General features: G+C 53.8%; 2 protein-coding genes across 4 annotated transcripts in view; one reads left to right on the top strand and one right to left on the bottom strand.

Annotated features, from left to right (window-relative positions):
• NXN (nucleoredoxin) overlaps window positions 1-16,158 on the top strand; it is a 147,940-nt gene extending 131,782 nt beyond the window's left edge. The window contains exons 6-8 of one of the 2 annotated variants that reach the window (XM_054708950.1): window positions 7,880-8,059; window positions 10,009-10,133; window positions 13,111-16,158. In XM_054708950.1, coding sequence (XP_054564925.1) covers window positions 7,880-8,059; window positions 10,009-10,133; window positions 13,111-13,293 — 488 coding nt within the window. In that variant the 3' untranslated portion in view covers window positions 13,294-16,158. Of the gene's footprint in view, window positions 1-7,879; window positions 8,060-9,414; window positions 9,504-10,008; window positions 10,134-13,110 lie in introns of those variants that run through there. The other variant, XM_054708951.1, reaches the window with a different exon arrangement.
• A 2,682-nt stretch (window positions 16,159-18,840) lies between these two features.
• On the bottom strand, window positions 18,841-25,123 carry MRM3 (mitochondrial rRNA methyltransferase 3). Of its 2 annotated transcripts, XM_008147942.3 has the most exons (4): window positions 24,768-25,123; window positions 24,282-24,526; window positions 22,981-23,148; window positions 18,841-20,955 (listed from the first exon to the last, which is right to left on the bottom strand). In XM_008147942.3, the coding sequence occupies exons 1-4, from the start codon at window positions 25,079-25,081 to the stop codon at window positions 20,420-20,422; spliced, it is 1,263 nt and encodes a 420-aa protein (XP_008146164.2). In that variant the 5' UTR covers window positions 25,082-25,123; the 3' UTR covers window positions 18,841-20,419. The 2 variants fall into 2 exon arrangements, with proteins under 2 accessions (XP_008146164.2, XP_028010814.2); XM_028155013.2 differs by lacking the exon at window positions 24,768-25,123 and having other exon boundaries at window positions 24,340-24,416.
• Between the last annotated feature and the right edge of the window lie 3 nt (window positions 25,124-25,126).

The raw sequence follows: 25,126 nt of genomic DNA, 5'->3' as shown, positions 1-25,126 counted from the left end.
GGGTGGAGCTTCCATGCCCTCTCCAAGCACGCCACCCTCCCAACCAACCTCCATGGAGCCGCGCCAGCCTGGAAGCTCTCTGTACCCGTCACTTGCGGGTTTTATGGAGGTTTCATTATAGAGGCATGATTGGCTAAATCACTGGCCCTTGGTCATTAATTCAACCTCTAGCTCTTCTTCCTCTCCAGCAGATTGAAGTTGGGGATGTTGGGAGGGTGAGGGAGAGTTGAGGGGGGAGTGGAGCTGAATGTTCTAGCCTTCTAATCATGCTTTCTGGTGGCCAGCTTCCATTCTGAAGCTCTTTAGGGGCCCCGCCCCCAGTCATCTCATTAACATACAAAAGGACACTGACCACTCCCAGATTCCAGGGGTCTTAGAAGCTCCAGTGTTAGGATATTAGAACAAAAGATGCCCCATCACCCCTTATCACGCCGGAAATTATAAGGGTTTGGGGAGCTCTCTGCCAGAAACTGGGGATGAAGACCAAACATTCATCTATTATTATATTACACTGCCCGGCCGCGTGGCTCAGTGGTTGAGCATGACCTATGAACCAGGATGTCAGGGTTCGATTCCCGGTGGGGCACATGCCCGGGTTTCGGGCTTCATCCCCGGTGTGGGGCGTGCAGGAGGCAGCTGAACAATGATTCTCTCTCCCTCTCCCTTCCTCTCTGAAATCAATAAAAATATATATTTTTTAAAATCACACATACACACACACACATGAGTCAGGGGAGGGTCTTGCTGTTTTGAGCGTCTGGTCTTCAGCACCTCCCTCAGGGCTGTCTGTGGGAGCGCTCCGGTCCCTCTCTGACTGAAGGGCTCTCCTCCTGAAGCCTTTGATGGGGGCGCTTTCACGGAGCGGAGCGGGTACATTCCCCACCCGCCCACGGTGAGCCGCCCACGGTGAGCCACCGCCCCCTGGCCTGTCTCCGCGCCTCACCGCAGGCCCCTAACTTGATCTGACAGCCCCTTTGTGTACGGAGGTACTTGAGGGCAGAGCACCCCTGTGTTGTCCCCACAGGCCCATGAAAATGGTTAATGCAAAAGGAACTCGGACTCCCTCAGGGACTCCCTCAGCATGGCGGGAGCCAGGCTTGGAGCGTGCCTGGATCCCGTGTCCCCAGCACGCTGAAGGAGGCCTTCATCGGTGCCATGTTTGTTGAGGCGTCCACGCAGGTGCGCTGGGAGAGTCTGCATCTCGAGACCATCGCCCTCCAGTCCCCCTTTCACAGAGCAGCGGGGCCTGCTGTGGCTCACCAGGGTGGCCAGGTCCTGCTGCTGCTGGCGCTCAGGTCACTGGCTCCCTCAAAGCTCTGGACTGAGCCCGCACCGTTAACCAACAGCCTCCAGCCGGCCACCTGAGGTCGGCGGCCCTGGCATTTGGCCTCCATCCACATCCTTTGTTTCAGGGGAGTAGCCGGGTTGCCCTGAGTTGGAGGGCCTCCCGACTCCCAGCGCATTTGCAGGCTGCGGGCTGAGCTGCCTGTAAGCTGTTTAAAAGGCCTTTCTAAGGAAAGGGTTTAGACACTTCGGAAAAGGCAAATCCCATTAGCAATTGTCTAATCCTGGCTGCCAGGGAACACCGTGCTCTTTGCAGGGAGGCTTGGAGCCCCTTCCCTCCTGGGCCAGGGCCCTGCCTGGTTTTGTTCCTCGCCCCTCCCGGGCCCCGGCCTTTGGGGAAGGAAGGCAGCTGGGCCTAGCGTGGACCTTGGCCCTGCCACCGGGGGAGCCGACGCTTTAGGCCTGGCTGGGAGGCAGTGCGTGAGGGCCGTTCGCTCTCCCAGGCCTGTGTATCCTCCGTTTCTCTGCTGCCTGCTTGTTCTTCTTCTGCTTTTCCTCTCTCTTTCCTTCCCCTCCTTCCTCTTCCATTTCCCACCTTTCTCCTCTCTTTCCCACCCTGTGCCCTCTTCCCTATCCCTTTAAAAAAAATAGGTTTGAGGCAGAATCTATTTATCTTTTATGGAAGCAAAGCATTTGGAGACTGTAATTTTCAGTCAGTGGAGGGTGAGGGGCCAGTGCTGGTGTGTTTTGTAGTCAGAGCTCCGTGTGCAGAGGGCTCCGTGTGCCGAGGGCTCCGTGTGCCGAGGGCTCCGTGTGCCGAGGGCTCCGTGTGCCGAGGGCTCCGTGTGCCGAGGGCTCCGTGTGCCGAGGGCTCCGTGTGCAGAGGGCTCCATGTGCAGAGGGCTGGTGCCCGTTATCTGGAGCTGCCCATGGACCATGGAGGGAGCTGGCCATGGACCTGGGGGTGCTGGCCCCGTCTGTGGGCAGAGGCTGGGGGCTGCCTTGGGACCTGCTAAGCAGCTTCTGTGTTCTGTTTTGTTTGTCTTGTTTTATTTTGAGAACATTGGGGGGAAAAATAAACAGGAAAGGACAAAGAATAACGTAACAAGCACCCACCTGGAATTGTCACTTTTGCTTCAGGTATTTCAAATATAAACAAATGGGAGCGTTGACCCAGACAGGGGTGGGCTTCCTTTCACTCCTCTGCGTGTCTTCTCCTTCCACAACGCACACACACACACCCCCCCGGCCGGGGGGCAGCTCTACCGTATCTTTAATGTGTATCTTCATAATATGTTTTCATATTTTAACAGCATATATGTGAGTCCATGAATAATAGACAGTCTGCTGGGTGTGTTTTGGAAGCATACTTAAATGCTGACATGGTGTGGTATCATTCTGCAACTTGCCTTTCTTGTTTAACGCTGCGTTCCCAAGATTGATCCCTGTTGGTATTTATATCTGGTTCATTTCTTCTCAGTGCCGGGAAGTATTTCATTGTTGGGCTGTGCCGTGGTTTGTATATCTGTCCCGCTGCTCGTGGGTACTTGGTCGTTCCTGGTTTTTCTGTGTTTCAGGAACATCGCCATACCCGTCTTCGTGTCTGTCTCCTGCACAGACATGTGCCCACGCAGCTTCCGGGCCTCCCTGCCACGTTCAGCTAGGCCCAGACCCGCCCCTCGGAAACCCTTGGGTTTCTCTGAGCTCCACCCTACAAACCGGCCGCCTCCTTCCTCTCCGTAGCGCTCAGCAAAGGCCAGCAGCTTTAGGGGAGCCGGGAGGGATGGAACCACCCCACCCCACCGCCCTTTGGTTCTCATTTGGTTTTTATTTTATGTCCATACATGTATCATAGCACCATTTAACGAGACGGAAACGTATTTACTTACCCGCATTCCGCCCGCCAGCACAACTGTTTCCACTTTCTCAGTCCCTTTTGGTCTCTGTCCACATGCATACTCGTCCATAGCTGTTTCTGTACGTGTAGCATGGTGTGTTCTGCGCTGCTGTGTAACAGTACATTCCAGACATTTCCCGTCCCGCCACAGTCTTCACAATGACCATTCCCGTGGTCGCAGAGTGTCTTCCCGCCCACGCGCCCTGACTGCTCTCCTGTCCCAGGGCCTGCTTTCCTCCCCGCTCTCTTCCCGCCTCCCTCAGTCTTTGAGCGATTACTCCCCGCCGCTCAGATCATCTACAAACAGAAAGAAAGCTCCCTGGGCTACCACCTGCCCGGCTTCTCCACCCCAGACGCCCCAACCACTGCTTCCTCCTTGAAAACTCCCTTTCCCCCTGGCCAGTGTTGGTCAGGGTTAAGTGTTGACCTATGAACCAGGAGGTCATGGTTTGATTCCCCGTCAGGCCACATGCCCAGGTTGCGGGCTCGATCCCCAGTGGGGGCTGTGCAGGAAGCAGCTGATCCATGATTCTCTCTCATCGTTGATGTTTCTCTCTCCCTTCCTCTCTGAAACAAAAACCATGTACCTACAAACAGCCTCCCCTTTCCTTGGCGGTAGAAACGCAACCAAACCAAAGGGTGGGATAGCCTAGTGCGCGTGGCGTGGAGATTGTTTTAAACACAAAGAGGCTCCTCCCCAGAGGAAACCGTTTGGAGGGGCTTCCTGGGCCTTGTTCTTCCTTCCTCCGTAGATCTGGAGGGAGATGGCCAGGGCGATGCTTGGGCACCGCTTGGGGTCCAGCACAGCGCCCAGGGCAGGGGCTTGGGGCTGAAGCCCCGTCTGGTGTAGAACATCCGGAAGTTAAGCTTAGGATGCTGCAAGTAAAAGATGCCAACGCCAGGCAGACAGCCCACGGTTCCTGGACCCGGGCTGCAGTGCTGATGTTGTCGCTGTCTTCTGTTTCTTTAGCTGGCCCCTCCGGCCAGCGGGGAGGTTTCTGTTTCTCCTACTAGAGTGAGGCACCAGTCTCCTATACCTCTGTCCTCTCATGAGCCAAATAATCAATTTAGGGATGATAAAAAATAGTGACGAGCTCATTTATAACAAGACCTAATATTTATACTTACTGCTTACCAGATACTCTGCTAAAAAGTATTTTATGTCCAGCCGGCCATAGCTCAGTGGTTGAACTTCGACCTATGAACCAGGAGATCACAGTTCGATTCCAGATCAGGGCACATGCCCGGGTTGTGAGCTCCATCCCCAGTGTGGGGCATTCAGGAGACAGCCAATCAATGATTCTCTTACATCATTGACGTGTCTATCGCTCTCTCCCTCTCCCTTCCTCTCTGAAATCAAATTTTAAAAAGCGTGGGTTTCTTTAAAAAGCTTCTTATACTTGTCATCTTATTTATTCTTCACAACAACCCAATAAGATAGGGAACTATCGCCACCCCCGTTTGACAGCTGGGGAAATGAGTCTCTCAGAAGGTAAGCGACTTGCCCGGATCTTCCTTAACATTCTAGCCATACTATCCCCGCAACCATCCCAGCTGGGAAACGACGAGTTTAGTGAAGCAGAGATGAGCTGCCCCCTTTCATCCCTCCAGAGAAGCCCCTTGCTGGTGTGGAAGTTATTTCACATAAAGGCACCGGCTAGAAATGTTCCATTCCCTTTACGTTTCCCATTCCAGGCTCTGCCCTATTTTCTCCTTAGAAGTCTCTGCTTCAAGCGGGCAGGGGGAGCAGGGATTCATGACGGGGGAGGAGAGGGAAGAGGTGATTGTAGTTTCAGCCTCCTTCCCCTGCAGGCTTGGGGAGGAAAGGGAAGAGGGGGGTGGGTGGAGCAGCAACCTGTGGATTCAGGGCCCTTCCTGTGCCCTAGTCACGAGAGTCCCATCCCAGGTGCTGTGAGAGCCCCCGCCATCTGGAAAGAGCAGCTGCTTTTACAGCAGGCTCCAGGGTTCCTGTCCCAGCTCGGCCCCTGGCTGGCCGGGTGGCCTTGGGTGGATAGCCGTACTTCCCCACCATCTGCTATGGGGCTTGAGCCCTGGGCGGGAGTGTTTACTGAGCCTGGAAGAGCAGATGCACCGGCTTCCCCTCTCCTGCCCACTCATTCATCAGGGGGAAAGCACACGCCCTTAGGGCTCTCGTGACAAACTAATCAAGATCTGGTGATGGGCCCCAACTGGTTTGGCTCAGTGGATAGAGCATCGGCCTGCGGACTGAAGGGTCCCAGGTTCGATTCTAGCCAAGGGCACATGCCCGGGTTGCAGGCTCGATCCCCAGTAGTGGGTGTGCAGGAGGCAGCCAATCAATGACTTTCTCCTATTATTGATGTTTCTATCTCTCTCTCCCTCTCCCTTCCTCTCTGAAATCAATAAAGAAATATAAAAAAAAAAGATCTTAAAAAAAAAAAAAGATCTGGTGATGGGAAGGGGGCCAGGCATGGGGCCAGAAATGGGCTCCTCCAGATTGAAGTCTAATTGTGGATACTGTCACATGCACCTTGTTATTTTGGGCTTTTATGTATGTATGTATGTATGTATGTATGAATGAATGTATGTTTTTATTGATTTTTAGAGGGATGGAGAGAGAGAAACATTGATGAGAGAGAAACATTGATTGGCTGCCTCCTGCATTCCCTCCACTAGGGACTGGGCCTTCAACCCATGCATTTGCCCCAACCGGGAATAGAGCTGGCGACCTTTTGGTTTATGGGTCCACACTCAACCACTGGGCCACACCGGCCGGGCTCTTTGGGGCTTTTAGACTTGGGCTTCAGGGCCTGAAGCACCAAATACAAGCGGGGCCTGCTTTCCCACCGTTGGAGGGAGGGGAGGGGAGACGCAGGCCCAGTGGGGCGGTTCCTTCTTGGAATCAGCTGACGGCTCCTCTGCAGCCAGCTGGGGGCTCTGGGTCCTTGCCTTGTGGTCTCCACAGGCACGGCTGCAGCCAAGGTAACAAAAAAGGCCCTTTAGAGTAGTCCATTGGAGAAACTGAGGCACCGAACCAGGACGTGGACTTCTTTGCCTTCAGATTTTATTTTCCTCCCTTCTCTGTCCTCTGGGCCTGCTTGCCCTCCGCAGACCAACTGGACATCCCACGTGTGGGCCACAGACGGGCCGGCTGCTGGTCTAATCACAGCAGTGGGTGGGCCCCAGTTTAACCCAACACTAGCAATTGCCCAATTTAAGAAATACACTGATTCTCTGATTAAAGAACGTTGCCAACGCATTCTTGAGATAGGGCATGGCGATGGGAGGCACCCCTCTGCGGCGGCTGGCCTGTTGTGGCCCCAGCCCCAGCCTTGGGTAAGGCTGCTGACTCAAAGCCCAGCCCGATCCTCAGGGTTGGGGACAAACCCCAGCTGGCGGCGGGGGGAGGGGGGAGCAGATAACGTGCAGCTGGGAAAATGAGGCTGGAAACACCCGTCTCCTGCGCTCCAACACACAGTTCCCCGGGGCCTGGACAGCTCTGCACCCTACAGCCCCTGGGAACTGGCTGTGCTGCCATGGGAATGCCGCCCCGCAGAGCCTGGTTGCCTCGGGGCCTGTCCCATGCACACTGAGCCGCGTCTCGTCGGTGCGGACAGAACGGATTCGTTCCTTTTGAAGGCAGGCCCACCACCGGGTGCCCGCCGCCGGCCGCCAGGCAGGTTAAAAAACACCAGGGCCATATTTCTGGTACCTCAGTGTACCCCCACAGAGAAGTAAAATGTCAGTGGAGCAAATTACCCACTGAATGCATTGGAATCTATAAATATTAAATTGCTCTGGCTTTCACTTGCCCGTGTCCAATTAAAGCTCCGGTCGGCTCCAGGGCACAGGAGGCTGGTTAGTGCGAGCTGGGGGGGGTGTCCCCAAAGGGCAGGGCTGAGGCTGACTCTGTGGGCTGTGGTCGTGGGGGGGTGGCCCTGGCTGGAGGAGAAGCAGTGGGTGCAAAGAGCAGGGAGGTGAAAACCCAGATGCAGCTGGAACCTAGGATGGGGTTGCTCTGATTTTCTATTCGCAGTTTTATGGGTGGGGGTAGGGGGGCTTGCAGGGAGCTATGTGCTGCATTTCTTACCCCAGCCTTGCTCCCTCCAGGGACTGGCCCTCTCAGAGCAGATATTGGGGCCCCCACCCCCACCCCAGGCAGCAGGGCTGGAGTTGGGCCACGGGCTCCCGGGCAGCCAGCTGTCCTCCTCCTGTCCTGCTGCCGCCCCCGCCCCAGGCTCCTCCCCGACACAGGCCCCGCCTTTGTGTGACCCCCATGGCATGGTTGATGGGTGTTGTTTTGGCGTCTGTACGCTGCCTGGGAGCGAGTTTTCACACCATCAGTTACGTTGAGACTCCTGACAGGTGGGGCAGCGCTTCCTGCTGCTTTGGGATCCGTTTAGGATTTATCGACGGCTTCCATGTGCCAAGGCCCTGTGCGATGTCCCGTAAATACACAGTCGTTGGTCTTCACACAGTGGGATGAGGTGGGAACTGCAGGGCCTCCACCCCAGGCACAGAGGGGAGGAGGGACTTGCTCAGGGTTCCATGGAGAAGGTGTGTGCAGGCCCAGCGGAGTTCTGCGCCTGATCAGGGCCTGAGCCCGATGCCATCCCGAGGCTTTCCTGAGCCTCTACCTCGTCCTGGGTCCTCCCGTGAACTCGGAGTGGGAGCTGCCCCTCCCGCGGGCTGTGGCCACGCCAGCTCTTTGTCTTGCAGGCATCCCCACCCTCATCGTGCTGGACCCGCAGGGGGAGGTGATCACGCGGCAGGGGCGGGTGGAGGTGCTGAACGACGAGGACTGCAGGGAGTTCCCGTGGCACCCCAAGCCCGTGCTGGAGCTGTCCGACTCCAACGCCGTGCAGCTCAACGAGGGCCCCTGCCTCGTCCTTTTTGTAGGTATGAAGCTCAGCGGCGGCCCCGGGTGGGCGGGACCGACCCACCTCAAGTGGGAGACGTCCGTCCCAGCAGCTTCTTTCTGTCACAGAACAATGCGGAGCCTGGGCCTTTGTCTCTCCCCGCAGCCCTGCTTTTGACCCCCATGATTTATTCATGGCTCCTGCCGTAGGAGGGTTCTGGGAGCTGCTGCTGTGCTTTCCTTCCTCGCTGCTCCCACCTGCCAGCTGGGAAGCATAGGTCAGGCCCCGGGCCCCTGAACAGGCCCGTTGTTGGAAGGAGGGGGGCCGCACCTCTGCAGCTGCCGGGCTGGGCCCCTTCGACTCAGGCTCCCCTGGGGCTGCTGCCGCTGGTCACCTGTGTTCTGGCCAGCTGGCCGGGCTGCTGGGGCTCTCCCGGCCTCAGGTGGCATCTCTGTGGCCAACTGCCCCTCTCGGGCTCCCCTGTCTGGCTCACTCTGGCGCTCGGTGGGTGGCTGCCGTGAGAAGCAGGAGGGCACAGGAAAATCGACTCTGGCTCCCTGCAGCCCCGTGAGGTGACTCTGATTCCTTTTGCGAACAGAGCAACTGCTGCCCAGGATCCACCTCAGCCCCTCCTGGGACTCCTTGCTCCAAATAATTTTGGGTCCTAGGAGCACGGCTGAGATGCTGCCGTACCCACTCAGTGGGGGGGTGTGCAACATCTCACCCCTGTTCTCTGGAGGTCTGGTTTGGAGACCCCCAGGGAAGGGGGCCACACGCAGACTCGGGGAATTCTTGAGCACACTGACTGCAGGCTGGCCCTGTGCTTAGAGGACAGAGGCTGTCTGTCCAGGGAAAGATGGCCTTGGGGTTTTCCCGCCTGCTACAGGCCCCACACCTTTGTCCCAGGGCTGGGACACAATTCTGAACTGAGGGACACCTGGGAACCTCACTGGCCATCTGCAGATGTGGAAAGAGAGTCCCAGGGAAGCAAGGCGAGTTCCCAGCATCCCGGAGCTCATTAGACATGGATCTAGAGCAGCGGTTCTCAACCTGTGGGTCGCAACCCCTTTGGGGGTCGAACGACCCTTTCACAGGGGTCGCCTAAGACCATCGGAAAACACAGATATTTACATTACGATTCATTAACACTAGCAAAATTACAGTTATGAAGTAGCAACAAAAATAGTTTTATGGTTGGGGGTCACCACAACATGAGGAACTGTGTTAAAGGGTCACAGCATTAGGAAGGTTGAGAACCACTGATCCAGAGTGACCACAGAATCTGCTCGCTGCAGGCCTCTTGAGCTGTGTGGCATTTCTGGGTGAAAGTCGCCTGCTGGCACCTGCTGCCCCTACCCCCAGCTCTGCAACTCGGGGATTCACTGTTGTTCTCAGTTACAGGGGTCAGCGGGAGTGAGCCCTGGGCCCCCAGTGTGTGGCTGCTCTTGGAGGCAAGGGAAGCCCCATAGGGGGCTCTGGGGAGCCTCGTTGGGTGGTCTCCATGCAGCAGCCTGTGCCCTCCCAGGTGAGTCGGGCTGTCAGCTGTGCCTCCCCAGGCCACCAAAGCTGCTGACCAGACGACAGTCCCGCCCACCACCACCACGGCCTCTGCCATTTTCCTGAGGAAGTCAGAGATCCGAGGTCACGGCATCTCATTCTGTGACTGAGAGAGCATTACCGGGGCCTCAGGTCCTGGCTTCGGGGAAGCTTAGCTCCCAAGGTGGGTTTGTGAAGAACTGAGTGGAAAGTCTCACTTTTGCTTGGGGCATTAGTGCCACTCAGGGAGGTGAGTTGTCCTGGGGAGCGCAGTGCAGGAGGGCGCTGTGTGAGCAGGAGACCTCCCTCTGCACCAGGAGGCAAGGCTGTGTCCCCAGGGAACCTCTTCCATTCCGGGGCCGCCCAGGTGGGCGGTTCAGCCCTGGACGCAGGCGCCCTCAGGGGGCACCGCTCGCTGACAAGCCCTGTGCTTCATGTCTCTCCCCATCACAGATTCTGAGGATGATGGGGAGTCCGAGGCGGCCAAGCAGCTGATCCAGCCCATAGCTGAAAAGATCATCGCCAAGTACAAAGCCAAAGAGGAGGAGGCGCCGCTTCTGTTCTTCGTGGCGGGGGAGGTGAGATGGGAACTGCAGGGCCTCCACCCCGGGGCACAGAGGGGAGAAGGGACTTGCTCAGGGTTCCATGGAGATGGTGTGTGCAGGCTCAGCGGAGGGCTGACCAGGGCCGACCTTTAGCACTTGAGTGATGGGCTCTTGGGGCTGTTAAAGGGGGCCCTGGGGTCTGGGGGACGGTACTTCTGGAAGAGCTCACAGACAGGTGTGGTGTAAAAAGGCGTGTGATGGAAAACCACCTCCTGCCTTGCTGCTTCCTCCTTCCTCTTCCTCGCTCAGCGGCCTCCAAGCTGCAGGGTGCGCTCCCAGGGCAGAGCCCTCTCTGCAGCCACCAGGATTGAGGTCCACACTCCCTCCCTTGGGGCTGGGTCCGAACCAGGCCCTTGATGCTTTATAGAGTGTCTGCGAGGTCAGTCCCGCCTCACCGGCCCTCCAGGTGAGCTTTTCCCATGACAGGGATCCCGCTGGGGGCCACGCTCTGACCTGAAGCCCCAGCCAGCCAGGGAGGGTGCTAAGGCTGGAAACTGCCCACATCCCTCTCTCTCAGGGCCTGTCTCAGGACGTGGGGCTGGACGGAGCAAAGGACTTTTTATGGGGGAGAAGGCAGGGCCCTTCAGCTGGGCCACCTCCAGCAGGCGCCTGCCTCCTCTGAGATATAGGAGAGCCCGCCCTGCAGGCTGGGAATCTGCCGGATGGGGTCAGCGCAGGCCCTCTACCTTGGCTCCCGTCCTCAGGAGCCATCTCTGCGCACGCTCCACGCCTCCCCATCCAGCCAGGCCCCGGCCATGGGCCGGTTATTGACAGACACTTTTTGAAGCCCCGGGGCCTCCTCCCACCACCGGTACCTCCAGTTGGTCAGAGCCCATGTTTATTTCATGCTGTATTGGGATCCCCGGAGCGGCAGCAGCGGCCAGACTCCCGGAACCAGCACCCATTCATCACCCCCTCAATAGCCTCCTCTGCTAAGCCCTGCCGGGCCCTTGCCGGCAGCTGAAGTCCCCCTGCTCACTCGGTGGGGTGGAGGGAACAAAGCAGGTTCACAGGCCTGCCTTGGGGCTACAGGAGCCACTCCACACAAAGCACAAATGCAGGCTGCTCCGAATTTATTAAACTCTGACCCCGTTCAGACGGCTCAGGGGGAAAAGATGGGTGTAGAACAGAAAGGGCTGTGCTGGGTGGGGGTGGGGCTGGAGGGCTCCAGGAGCTGCTGTAGAAATGTGGCCGAAAAGGGGACATTTTGTGGGTTTTCTACATACCAGGCACCAAGCCAAGTGCTTCCCCTGTACGGTCCCATTTGTCCCCCGTCTCTGGCTCCATAGAACCATTGCTGCTTCACCGATGAGGAGGGCGAGGCTCGGAGAGGGTGAGATGCTCCAGTCTGGCCGGCTGGGCTGAGTGCGGCTGCTCTCACGCCTCGCCTAGCCCCGTGTGACCTGGCATTAAATCCATTTTACAGGCAGGAGACCTGGGCTCAGAGGAGTGACTTGCCAGAGTCACACATGAAGTGGGTAGCAGAGAGAGGAGTGAGCGTGAGGTTGGTGTGACTTCGGAAGCAGTGCCTGCTCCTTGGTCCCTGTGGTCCAGCAGGTGGACTGGCCCACTAGGGGAGGATGCTGGGACCAGAGAGCTGGACAGAGGGGCTTGGTCATCCACTGCTCTGGTTCCCTGCCTGGCCGCCCCCTCCTTCCTGTGCGTGTCACCTGAGCTCCTGGCCTCGGCAGCTCCCTTGGTCCAGCTTCTGTCTTCAAGCTCAGAAGCAAGGCAGCATGGGATGAAGATGGGCACAAGGCACTGGGGCATCAGGCATTGACTGAGCACCTCTGAGCTCAGGATTCCGGCCCCCTCACATTGCAGCCAGGGCTAAGGGGGACCCCTTGTTTGTCGCCATCCTGTCCACTGTGGCAGGCAAAAGCCATCCCTTCTGAAGCCTGAATAGCCATTAAAATCCATCTCTCGGGGGAGGGGAGGCAATGGGGACTCCATGTACAGCAGTTTTCCAGGTGTCTCTCTGTTAATCATGAAGGTGTTTAGTGACCCGTGTGGAGGGCCTGAGTTGGGTAAACAGTGCCAGAGGTGTTGAATCACCGAGCAGTTCTGGGGTGGGGGGAAAGATGATTACCGATAATCTTCCTAAAGATGTGCCCTCTGAGGAAGGAATTCTTCTGGTCTCACACTGGTGAGCTGTAAGTTTCATGCCTCTTGCTCACCAGCATAAGGCCAGGAATACCCCACGCCCTCTCTCGGCAGGGTGGCTCCGGTCTCCCACTCAGTTTAGAATACTGTCCTGTCCGTGGTACAGTGAGACCGCCTCGGGACGGTACGTAGGGCCCGTTTTCTGTTACCTGCCAAGTGAGGGTGGGCAGCGTAAAAGGTAATTCCGGATGGTTACCCTGCAAGTCTTTCTCCTGGTCTTTGGAGTCTGTGTTCGCCTTCATACCCAATAAGGCTGCATCTGATGCCAGAACAATTCTCCTGGACAGCCCCTGGGAATGTGTGGGAAAGGGTCAGCCTCCTGCTCAGATAAGTGCAGCCGCTCGTGTGAACTTCAGCAGTGTGTCTGTAGCCCTGTCTTCCCACCCGGTTCTGCGATGCCTGCCCCTGAAACGCAGTCAGGGCTGAAGCCCGGATTGGCCTCAGCACAGGGGGCCGCACATGATTGAGAGGTGACTGCAAAAGCAAGTAATCAAAGGACATCACATTTTTGCAAAGCAGAGGCTTTCATGCTAACAAAGAAGACTTGCCTGGGGGCTTGGGGTGATGCAGAGAGAGTTTTCGGAACCAGCCTCCCCCTCTGCAGGGCAGGGCAGGGCAGGGCCCACTGCTCCGCACTCTGAGAGCCCATCTTTCATGGAGGAGGCCCGCTCTTCAGGGTGGTGATGGAGTGGGTCCATCCCACGCCATCTGGGGAACCTGGGCCCCGGGGACTCTCGACTCTCTCTGGAAAACTTACGGGTTGTCTCTCCCTTCTGGTGACTTCCAGGATGACATGACTGACTCCCTGCGAGATTACACCAACCTGCCCGAGGCTGCCCCCTTGCTCACCATACTGGACATGTCGGCCCGGGCCAAGTACGTGATGGACGTGGAGGAGATCACCCCTGCCATTGTGGAGGCCTTTGTGAATGACTTCCTAGCAGAAAAGCTCAAGCCAGAGCCCATCTAGTGGGGCTCCGGCCTCGTGAGACATTATTTAAAACTCAGTCTCCTCCTCCTCCTCCTCTTCCCCTTCCTTCCCTCCGCCCATGGACTTTCCCAGCGTGTCCTGAATCACACAACCCAAGTGTCCAACCTCTCTGTGGTGCCTTGTTTTCTGCATTAACTCCTCAGCCAGCACCCTGGGCGCGCATCCTCTCAGCAGCAGAAGAACCGCCAGGTTTGGAGACTCTGCTCGGGATTCGCAGGGTGGCCGTAACCCGGCCAGGGCTGGGGCTGCGTCACTCCCTGTCACCAGCTCTTGGTGAAGTATTTGCCAGGTGTTCTGCCAAGTGAGCCTGCGGGGACAGCGCATGGTGCTCTGGCTCACAGTTCAGTGACACAGTGGAGCAGGGACAGGGCCACCGCCTCGTTAGGCCTCAGCTTAGAGCTCCTGGTGAGAACGCCTCTCTAGATGACTTTGTCTTGGTCTAGGGAAAACTAGCTTGTCAGTTGGTTCTGGGGCAGGGGATCTCTGATCTCAAAGGAAGCTTGTGTTCTTTTCTGGTGAGAAGAAAAAAAAAATAGCTACAGTAACGATTCCTGTAGTAATTGCTTAATTTGATTGGGCTCCTACCATGGGAGAAGAGCTTCTCATTCCTTCCTTATCTTCCTCCCTTGATCTTGACCTTCTCTAAGTTTCTGCCTTCTCATGAACAGCCCCTACTCGCTTGGAATTTTGCTAATAAATTCTTCCCCCTTGGACATCTTCCCAAGAAGATGCACTTGGCCCTGGTTCTCAGAGGAGCCCCGCCTCCCCAGTGCGGACCTCTGACTCAGCCCGGCTCTGGGCCCGGGGCCACTGGAGCTCTGTTGAGGTGCCCATGCCCACCTTTGGTTCCCCCTGTCATTCCCTTTTCTTTCCAAAGCAGAACTAAAAGGAGGCAAATGACCAGGAGCCTTGCTTTCCCCTGAGAACCTGCAGAAAGAGCTGTGCCCGAGGGTGGGAGTGAGGGCAGAGGACATGGCGATGAAGAGCAGGCCTCGGACCCACTTTGCTAGACCCTGGTCGTCGGCTCCTTATTCGGGCTCAACTGACCACTAAAAGGAGAATAACATCTGTGTTCTTGGGATTTGTGATGGAGGGTTTGCCTGGGGACTTGCAGGGTTTTAGCCTCTTTCAACCAGATGTCAGGGTCTTTAAAGCAATCCCAGACCTTCCCCGTGGCCCCACTCAGGGCACTCTGCCAGCCAAGACCGTGGATTTGGGAAACCCAGCCCCCAAATAGCTGTATCACCACTGCTCCTTGCCGAATTGGATTGTTGATTTGTAGTTCAGAGGTACAAAATTAGTTGGTAATGAGACTGTTACTCGATGTCACCAGCCTGAAATGCAATCATCTAGTAAGCAATAAAGCAGGCATCTCTGGACATTACCAACCACTCGGCCATTCCTGTCCTTAATAACATCTTTTTGCTTGTGGTGCTATGCTTGTAGGAGGTGGGCAGTCGGGGGTGGGACATAGGAGATCCCCTCGATTTTCATTGGACACCTGGTAGCTACATTTCAGAATCGCCGAGAACTCCAAGACCTAACGGTGTCATCTGTCAAATCCTCCAGAAGCCGGGAAGCTCGTTCGGATTAGAGCCCTAGAGGCAGATCCCTGCCGGAGGCCTGGCTGCCATCGCTCTTGGTTTGACTCGCCCTTGCAGCAGCGGATTCTCAGAGTAGACATCCGTGTGGACATGGTGCTCATTCCCTCCCTAGAGGGGAGCAGATGCTCTGAAGCTGGAGAAGTCCAGGTTGGGAAGCACAAGGAATCCTGCCCGTGTCTCCCTGTGATGAATGGGGCAGTAGTTGGAGATCCTCACACCTAGCTCTGTCTTAGGGCCCGGGTTTCTCTGGGAACCCTGCCAGCGTCTCCCTTGGGGGGTGGGGAAGTTGAGTTTCACCTCCCTTGGAAGATGGGCAAGATTTCTGTCTGTACCCTGTATCGTGATGACCTCGGAAGAAAGGTGGTCTCGTAGCAGCTACTTATCTTCTGGGGTGGAAGGAACAAAGTCCAGTGAAGAGTCCCTGTAAGTCATTGCAGCAGGAACAAAAAGGTCACCTGTGGTCCTTCTAGGTCCCCAGGGCTGACTGAACTACTTGCCACTCATGTCACCCGGCTCCTTGACGCCAGGACCCCCTTTTAGAGAGGGTGTGCAGGTTAAGATGGGTGCGAAGCTTCACTAAAGCGGTGCTTTAGGGTGATAGAATGGCGGCTTTGGGGGGCAGTGCTGGGGGAGCAGCACTTTGCCAGCACCAGTGAAACATCCCTGTCTTGATAGCGCAGGCGATCTTAAAGGTTATTGGTGCCGACGAAGTGGGTGGCTTCTTAATTTCCACTAAGCACCTCCAAAATACCTTAAACTTCTTGTCGCTAATTGGAAGCAGGTTAAAACACCAGCTGTCACGTATTCGGGGGTTTCCGACAGCAGCTAAGGAAACCATGCCCTGCAGCTTGAGGCAGGATGGTGGTTGTAAAAATGCCACCCCCGGGTTCCAGATTTGTGTTCACCACAATGACTTCCAGATTCGACTCTATCCGTTTTCACAACAGAAATGAGGGTGTGTGTGTTGTTTTTTTTTTTATCTGTCCCCAACAATAAAGATCTGCTTCTTCTGGATTGGTATTACAATGGGCAGTTGCAGATGCCAGAGGGTGACTGAACACCAGCTTCCTTTGTCCCCTCCCCACCCCTCACCCCCACATGCACACTTGAAATCAATGGCGCTCACTTACCCGAGCACTGGGAGCCAGTACCGCTCTTTTGGCATCAGCCAAGCTTCGAGTGGTAATTTTCAGCCAGACTTTGTTTTTTCCTGTTGCCTAATTAAAGACACCGAAAAGCTGTTCTCTCCTCCTGCTGCCTTTTTGCAGGGCAGCAAAACGAATTCTGCAATGATGTAAAGACACTAGGATATGGTCCAGGGACAGATCTGGCGGGTCCGGTAAGCTGTTGCTCTGTCACCTGAGAAAGCCACACGTGTGCGCATGGGCGTGCGAAAGGCTGTACACTTGGATTACAGCGTGGAGAGGGGCGGGGCTGGCTGAGCGAGTGTCTGGTCCACGCCCCTCTGGTCGTGCAGGCACGGGCACGCACACCTCCTGTTCTGCCATTTGCCCTGGTTAGCGTGGACAGGCCCGTGCTTGCCCCGCAGGACCGGGATGCCACCCAAGTACAGATTGTAGGGAGGCTCAGTCGTATCCTTGGCAGCTTTTCTCGGGGTGCCTCTTGGTGAAACAAGGACTGTCAGAGGCCCAGGCTCAGGAGCTTTCCAGTCCACTCTGAAGTGGGTCTGCTGAAGTGAGCACTTGGCCCCTTTCTTCCCCTCTTTGTGGATACAAACAGGGCAGGAGCATCCCCTGCTTTCCTTCAGGCAGGCCGCTCAAGGGAAAATTCTTTGGGGACAAATGGCTGTTGTTTATTAGCTTCATTATTGGTGATAATGGTGCATGTGCAAAGGGTGAAGTATTTCCCAGGAAACAAAAGGCTTGTATGTAGGGCAATTTTTATATGGGGTCTGCTTTATGGCCAGGGTTTCTCCTACCGGGGAAAATAGGAATTAGGATGTTCTACACACCCCTTGCATGTGAAAGCATGACGTAAATATGCTTCATTTTCAAGACATAAATATGTCTCACCCCCTTGGTGTTTGGAGCACTTCCCAAGCCAGGACATGTGTTGTTGAATTTGAGTAGGCGTGTTGTGAGGCACTGTTAGGTTTTCATTCAATCATGTGCCAAAGCCTCTGTCCCCAGGCACCAGGCCGGTGGGAAGGAAGCTCAGAGACGGCCGCAAGTCTGGATTTGTAGGTGCTCGTGCCTCACACAATTAGGGCACCCACAGTGGGCTAGAGCTAGGGTACATCAGGAGACAGGACCTCAGGACCAGGGCCACCAGAGGGTATGGGAGTGCCCGACCAAGCACGAGCCACTGTGCCTGTTGCAATCAGTTGGTAAGTGGTGCAGGGGAGGCCTGGAAGCCAGACCCTGCTGCAGCCAGGCCACCTCCCCAGCCTTTGTTCCCTTCTTGCATTTTGAGGAAACAGCAGCTTTGGTGATGGTCCTCACCAACTACGAAGCTTCAATTTTAAAAAGCAGCTCTTCCCTACAAAGCAAATGCAGTAAGAACAGACCTGATGCTATTTGCCATGTGTTCAGGTTTTTCCGACATACTTGGCCTTTGAGCAGCAGCCCTGGCTTCCTAAGCTCTGCTGTTTGCTAAGCTCGGCTTGCAGCTGCTCTCTCAGCTGCTCCAATGCAGCAGGGCAACCTAGTTAGAGACTGCCTCACCCAGAGCCGTCGACTGGCTCACAGTAATCTGGCTTCTAGCTCATTACCTTTGTGTATTAATTGATGAAGAGAGAAAAATAAGATCTTGTCGTTTAAAGGTGTCTACATGAGTGTTTCTCCTCCCCCCCCCCCCCAAAAAAAAATGTAAAAGGTGTCAGTCAGGTCTGCTTCTGCAGGAGGGCAGAGGTGGCTTGGCCAAGAGGGCGCCCTGGGCCCAGCAGGGCAGCCAGGAGTTTTCAGCACCAGCCATGGAACTCTGGCTGAGCACTGGTTATGGGTCTTTGGTGGCAGAATAACCAAAGTGGAGCTAAATGCAGCTCAGCTTGGATGGTGATGACATCTGGAGTTGCTGTTACCCCTGGGGCAAGAGGTAGGTCCCAGGGGGAACCAGTCCCTAGGTCTGTCCATCCTCTGGGCCTTCACTTGGGAGAGCAGCTGTGACTGGGGGAAGGAAACAGGTTGGGGGGGCTCCCCCTGCCCTGAAGCTCCAAGCCAAGGGCGAGGCAGTGGTTCCCAGTATGGCATGGGGATCCCAGTGTTTGCCTGAAGCTGCTTTCTCAGAGGTTCTATTCAAAGCGGGTGGGGTGGTGGTGGTGGGGGGGAATGCTAGTTTTGTTTTGCTGTGTCCACTTCTCATTTCTATGCATATTCTCCTTAGTTTGGGGTCCACTGAGCTCCTATACTTCAAATTCTGCCGGGAGAATGACAATCTGGATGAGTCTCCAATTTACCGGAGCATAGTGGCTTGTAAAATGCTCATCCTCTTTTTCAACTTAAATCCAGGAAAAAGCCTCCCGTCAGGGTTGGGAATGGTTTTGAGGCGTGGCTGCCACCTTGTGGCAGAATCGTATTACAGCTATGCTCAAGCACAAAGACAAGGGTAAGCTTGGCCAACCTGACATCTTTCAGCCAAGTAGTATTTTGCTTGTCAGATCCTGCTCTGTAGTTATTTCCTGGGGAAATGGTGGCAGAACATATGTTGGCCTCAACATTGAGACTTCAAGATAACGATTTTCCAATATTACTCTGCAAACAAGAACTCACTTGCTTCCCCTGTAGTCATTTTAAAGGAAGGAAAATTTGCCCCCCCCCGCCCCCCCGTTAAATTATACCCACAAAAATACAAAAGGAAATCACTAGGCATGGTAAATAAGACATTGACCACAAAGTGGAAGTGATGTAAATTTCATTTCCATCTTACACCCAGGATAAAATAGGCTTAGAATTACTATGTAGACATTTCTGAACAAGGACAAGGGATAGCGTTTCTTTCATTGATTTTTATTTTGTAACAAAAATCAGCAGGAAGCGTAACCCAGGGACAGAAATTATAGACTGGTTTCATACTGGGCCTGAGCTTCCTTTTAGTGACTTTCTTTAGCACTTTTTCAAGGTGTTGAGACCAAATGTCAATAGAGGGGCAGTTTTCTGGGCTGCCCCCCAGATTTAGTGCTGGGCATTGTGGCTGTGAAGCTGGCAGACCAAGCCCCAGCCTTTGTGGGCTCCTCCACTTTCTAAAAGTTGACGGTCTTAACAATCCGTGGGCCACCTGCATTGGACGTTTGTGGGGGGCCCTAGGCAGGCCCAGCCAGACCAGAGTGTGGCACCAGAGCAAAAGTTCTGATAAGCCTCAGAGAGAACCAGATTGTTCCTGCAAAAACCCCTCCCCTCAAACATGCCAAAGCAATCCCTCTAGCACTTAGGGCATGAGTCATACTTGATCTTTTGGTTCTCTTGAAAGGAAGTTAAACCAGGGACCTGGGAAAGCCAAAGGGAAAGGAAGGCGGATCTCGGTGTCTCTTGGGAAGGCCAGCAACTCAGCCTCCCTGGAATGAGCAGCTGAAGGGCTCCCAAGGAATCCTAACCATTGCAGGAGCCACTGTGCAAAAGGGGACGCAATAGAACCCACTGCTTGTGGTGGTGTCAACTCCAACCACATTCTCTGTGGTTGCAAGCACTAACTCAAATAGGTCCCACCCTTCCGTTCCAGTGACTTAAAGCACAGCAAATACTCCCTGCATTTGCCCTCCTATTCCTGGCTACACCCCAGCTGGCACACGGAGAGGACCTCGTTAACCCTCGTCTGCTGGGGGTTTGACAGAGGAGCAGGGTCTTGCTCATGTTGGGGGCCCAAGGGTCCCTGGCTGTTATCCTCAGAACCTCGGCTTCTCTCCCCTCACAAAAGCCCTGGTTTGCACAGCAACCAGGAATGCTGGCACTTTCCTAAGCAGTTCTGTTCCTCTATGCAGGAGAGGGGATTAAAGTGTTACAAAGTAGGACTAACAGCAGGGAGCAAGTAAAGGGGTACAGCTTTCCTGACAGGTGCAGAGTAAGCTGAAGATTTTAAAACTGCTTCCTCCTTTTCTGAACAGAGTCCTCAACAAGATTATGTGCAGGGGTGCTGAGGAGGTGTAACACCACTTGAACTAAGCTGCTTCTACCAGCTGTATCACCAGAAATGGGGGAATCGTGTTCTACATACACAGTGGCTGTTGAAGTCAGGGCCTGAATGAATTGCAGAGACTGACGCAGCCAGGTGGGAAGGACAGCTGGCTACTGAATGCCATCACCTGCAGCCTTCACACGTATATAAAATGTCAGGGTGCGGGGGGAATGGGAGATCTCGGGAAGAATTTTGACCTTTGTTATTTTTAATAATAAGCAGAAATTCAAGGAAATTCCTATTTTTTAATAACCACCCAACAGTGTTATGCCTGCCTGCTGGGAAGCCGCAATGACCACCTCTGCCAGCCTGACAATGTGGGAGAGCCAGAGACAACCCAAACCAAGGAGGACCTCCAGGTCCCCGCAGGGCAGCTAGCTCCCGCCCCTGCTCGCGGGCGCAGCCTTTAGCCGCAGCTGTCTCCGCCCTTCAAAGAGCAGGATGCTGGCGGCCACGGCCGAGTTCAGGCTGTCCACGCCAGGCACTACAGGGATCAGCAGCCTCCTGCCCCCGGTGCTCTCAGCCAACCGCAGGGACTCCACGCTCAGGCCATGGGTCTCCCCCCCTATGACCACAGCTGCTGGTGCCTCTGTCCAGTCCGAATCGTAACTCTGGACCTCAAGTTTAGGGAGCCAGTCTTTACTGGCTCCAGTGTCTAGATCCTCATCCTCCTCTTCCTCATACTTGTGAAGCTTCGCGAGTTGTTGGTCACAGACCCAGCCATGGTCAGTGGCTTTATTAGATTTCTGGGTCTGGGCGTAAAAGCCACAGTTGTCTGCCACGTGGACCCGGGTATCATTGGGCAAGTACTTGGGCACCGTCTCCCAGTCCAGGTTGTTGACGATGGGCACCTGGAAATGCGCACCCATACCTGCCCGCAGCACTTTGGGTTCCCAGGCATCCACGCAGCCTAGAAAATAAAAGAGGATCTAATTACGATTACAAACCTTCCCAGACGGGACTTTCCAGTAAACTAGATTAATTCTGGATCAGGAGATAAAGCAAAAAGTCTCCTACTGTAGGTTCTAGATAGCTGGCACCGCTGCTTCCCCCCTATGGCATCATACAGCAATGGGACTGCAGGAGGAATTCCAGCGGGTGCCAAACAGACTTTATTCATCCCTTCAACATCACACCTGCCAGACATTGTATGGGAGATGCAAGAGCATTTAAAGTCCCCAACCTCAATGAGCTCATGATACAGAGGCAGCATGAAAAGGGGAACAGAAAAACCCTTGCACAAAGCAGGACTATCGGGAAAAACACCCCTGAGACATGGTACTGAGCTGGATCTTGAATAGGAGGCTCTTGTCGGAGAAAGGCCCAGGGAGAGGTCACAGCCACAGAAGGGGGAAGAGTGCCAGTCCAAACGCTGTGAGGTGGATTAGGAAAACTAATGGGTAGGTGTGGTGGGAGATAGATAGGACAGGAGGCAGGTAAGGGCCAATTTAAAGGAAGCGGGGTATGCTGGGTATGAGGAGTCCAGAAGACAAATGACATTGAAGAATTTTAAACAACACAGTGACAGAATCTGCTTTATGTGTTAGAAATAGCCATTTGGCGTCAATGCTGAATCTGACTGGAGCAGGGAAGATGCTAGAGATGGAGAAATCAGATGGGAGGCAATTACAGTAATCCGGGGGAACCAAAGCAACAGCCTTGTCCTTCACAGACACAAGAAGGCTGAGTGATCACTCTCTTACGTACAGGCACGTGCTGAGCCCACCCACTCCTATGTATCGGCAGATACTTCACCTTTCCTAGGACCACAGGCTGGAAGAGACAGCAGGACCAGGACACAACAAACCTACCATCCTCCTCATTAGCACATGTCTCCTCATGATGAGTTCTTTTAAAAAGAGGAGCCCAGATTCATGAGGAGAGCCATCTAGTGTGACCCCTCTATTGGGGGGGGGGGGCGGGTGTACAGGGCAAGATGAGATTTCCTCCATCCTCATGTCCTCAATACCAGGCACCACACCAAGTGTTCCCTACTCTTTCCCTACCACTCACACACAGCCACCAGCATCATCATGAAAACATCACTTGGGTTATGTAGGAACATTTCCAAAACCACACCTACTCTCAGAGCTCTCACCAATGGGGCAGGTAAGTGGGTACTGATGATGGAGCCCAAGCACCTAGCTCTCACACTGGCAGAGAAATGCACTCCAAAGTGTGACTGGGGGAAAGGTTAAAAGAGGAATTTAGGCAAGTCTCAGCAATGGGTACCAGTGTTAGTTTACAATGAAAGATAACTTTAGTGTTTCTGATGAATGATCCTCTCCTTCCCATCCTCCCCTAAGTTGTAACAGGCATATTAGGCTTGTCCCAACTGTTAGGCAAGTCTGTTTAGAACCAAGCTTACTGAACCCCATTTCTAATGAGAGGAGACAGAAAAAAATGTAAAGAGGCTAATGTGTGTTGTGGGGTGTTTGACTTCCGAGGCTAAGGGAAATGTATCACAATTTCATAATTGCATCTGTTGAAATAATTTCCTTTCACAGGAGTCAGAATGTCAGAGAATTAAAATGGTCTCATATACCCAACAATTTGGGAACTCAAGATCATTAAATAAAGGACTTGAAACCAAAAGTTAAAACTAGCATCTACTTATTTCCCCGACTGATTTTAAATTTTTTCTTTAATAACCTAGCAGGTGTCAAAATAATTTTAAAAGATCATCTACATTTACTGAATTGCTATGTGCCAGGTACAATGCCAAGTACTGTCTGTGCATTATGTCACTTGATCCTCAAAACAACCTTCCATGTAGATTCTGTTATCATACCCACATTATAGATGAGGCAACTGACACTCAGAATTTCGCTCACAGACATGCAGCTAATAAGAGACAGGTCCAAGATTCAAATCCAGGCATGTCTGCCCAGGGCCAGCTCACTCACAGTGGCCACCCAGTCACAGGTGCTCTTACCTTTGGTGAGCAGTACTTTGCTGCAACCTGCCCCAGCAGCAGATCTCAGAATCGTCCCCAGGTTCCCAGGGTCTCTGAGATTGTCACAAATCAACAATAAGGGCAGTGAATGGCGAAGCTGAGTCTCTGGGAATGTCATCTTAACATGATCAGGTTTGGCAAAAATCCCTGAGGAAACAAAACAGGCAGTTCACTTGTTTAATGTAGACCTGGGGAATAATTAGACTTTTCATTTATTTCTCACTGCCTATCTTAATTACTTGAACACATTTTGGTTGAAAAAATTCAGAGAGAAAGTCCTACCAGTGACCCCCGGCATAAGTGCTTTCAATCTTGGAGTATATTGTATACTTTCAGAACTTGTTCCATGCAGCTACCTACATACATGTACATCTACCCACATATAGGTGCTTTTATTCTTTTTTTTTTTTAAATCATACTCTGTATTATTCCATAATCTACCAAGTCTATAACGTGTCTTTGAGAACTTACCATGTCAGTACATTTGGAGCTATCTTATTCTTTTAAGTGCTATTTCTTATTTTGTAACTTGAATGTACTATGTTTATTTAAATCTTCCTCAACGGACACTGAGGATATTTTCAATTTCCCCTATTATAAACAACCCTGTAAGCCTCTTTGTGCATTCGTCTAAACCTTTCCCTAGGTCTAGGAAAAACACCCTTATAAGTGAAACGAGTAAATGGTGTGTGTGCACTGTTAATGTTAATAGATACTGCCTGCCCATCCCTCAAGCTCTTCCAGTTTATTCACACCAAGAACACATACCAGTACATATCTGTACCTACCCTTATCAATGAATCACAGTTACAAAAAACCTTAAGTTAAATTCAACCAAATGAAGACAAGGCTTCCTGTTCAATGGGCTAAACAGGGCAATAAATTGTAGTTCAGACCTGCTTCTAGAAAAAGGGAGTCACGATAGGTATCACCACATGGGCAGAGGTTTTGTGGAAATGGATGGCTAAATCTTTTGGTAAACATTTTCCTAAGTTTTAGTTGAACGTTAAAGGTTGAAGAAATGACCTAAAAAAGGCGTGAGGAATGAAGAGCCATAATACAAACGATGATGGCTTTTCACTTTCTACTAACAATACTATAAGATGCACGATTTATATAAGATCTGAGGAGTATATTTTTGGGGGCATTTTAAGAAACGATTAGGCAGTAACATTTTGAATTTGGTTTAAATAAAATGTGTTCTCCTAAGACAAGTATAAACAAATAATCCAAATAATCCTAGGTCTCTACTTCTAGTGACACACTGTGTAACCACTGACCCATTATTCCTTGTGGTGTTACTAGGTCGGACCATTCCTTGATATCCTCAAATTTCACCTTAATGAGGCTGACACCTTTCAGCTTATCAACGGGCAGCTCCTTTAGGTATTCCAGGCGGCTAAAGAAGAACGTTTTGGGCACAGCACCAGCCTTGAGGGCGTCTGCAATCAGCCTGCGACCTTCCAGCAGGATCTTCCCTTGCTTTTCCCGAAATGGCCTGGACTTAACTACTGTCATCACGCTGCTGTGGGTGGAAACAACAAGACTGGTCATTACCAAGCATCCCCGATACGGAGATACACCTGGTTCCAGCAGACACAGGGACCTTCGCTGAGGGGGGTACTAGTTCTGCCCTCCGTGCGTCACAAAAACCAGCGGGTGGTACTGGAACAAGTCCTCCCGCTGGAGGAGAGAGGGGAGGGCCCCGCTGTGGGGCGGGGAGAGAAGCGGGCCTACTCCGTCCACGCGGTTTGGGAACACGTCACCTCAGCCTTTTGTCCCCGGGGAAGGCCTTGTCGTAGCGAAGCCCCGACTCTTCCCAAGTGCTGGGCGTCTGGGCTGGGGGCTCCTGAGGCGGCTGCTTCGGTCGCTGCACGTGGGGACCGGCCTCGGCCGCCGCCTTCCGGGGCTGCTTCCCGGGACCGGGCTTCCGGTCCAACACCTGTCCGGACGGAAACAACACTTTCACGGGGCTCCGCCGCAGCGCCCGGACCCAGCGCCGGGCGTCGAGGTCCCAGGTCTGGACCACCGGCAGCAGCGGCCGTGGGGCCCATCCCACGCCCTTCACCAGGACCGCCATCTTCCCCGGCGCCAGGGGGCTGCGTCACGAAAGTGCGCCGGCGGC

The sequence above is a fragment of the Eptesicus fuscus genome, chromosome 20, assembly GCF_027574615.1.
Source record: "Eptesicus fuscus isolate TK198812 chromosome 20, DD_ASM_mEF_20220401, whole genome shotgun sequence".
Lineage (NCBI taxonomy): Eukaryota > Metazoa > Chordata > Mammalia > Chiroptera > Vespertilionidae > Eptesicus > Eptesicus fuscus.
The sequence above is the reverse complement of the archived record's forward strand: the minus strand, read 5'-3'. Positions and strand labels throughout refer to the sequence as shown.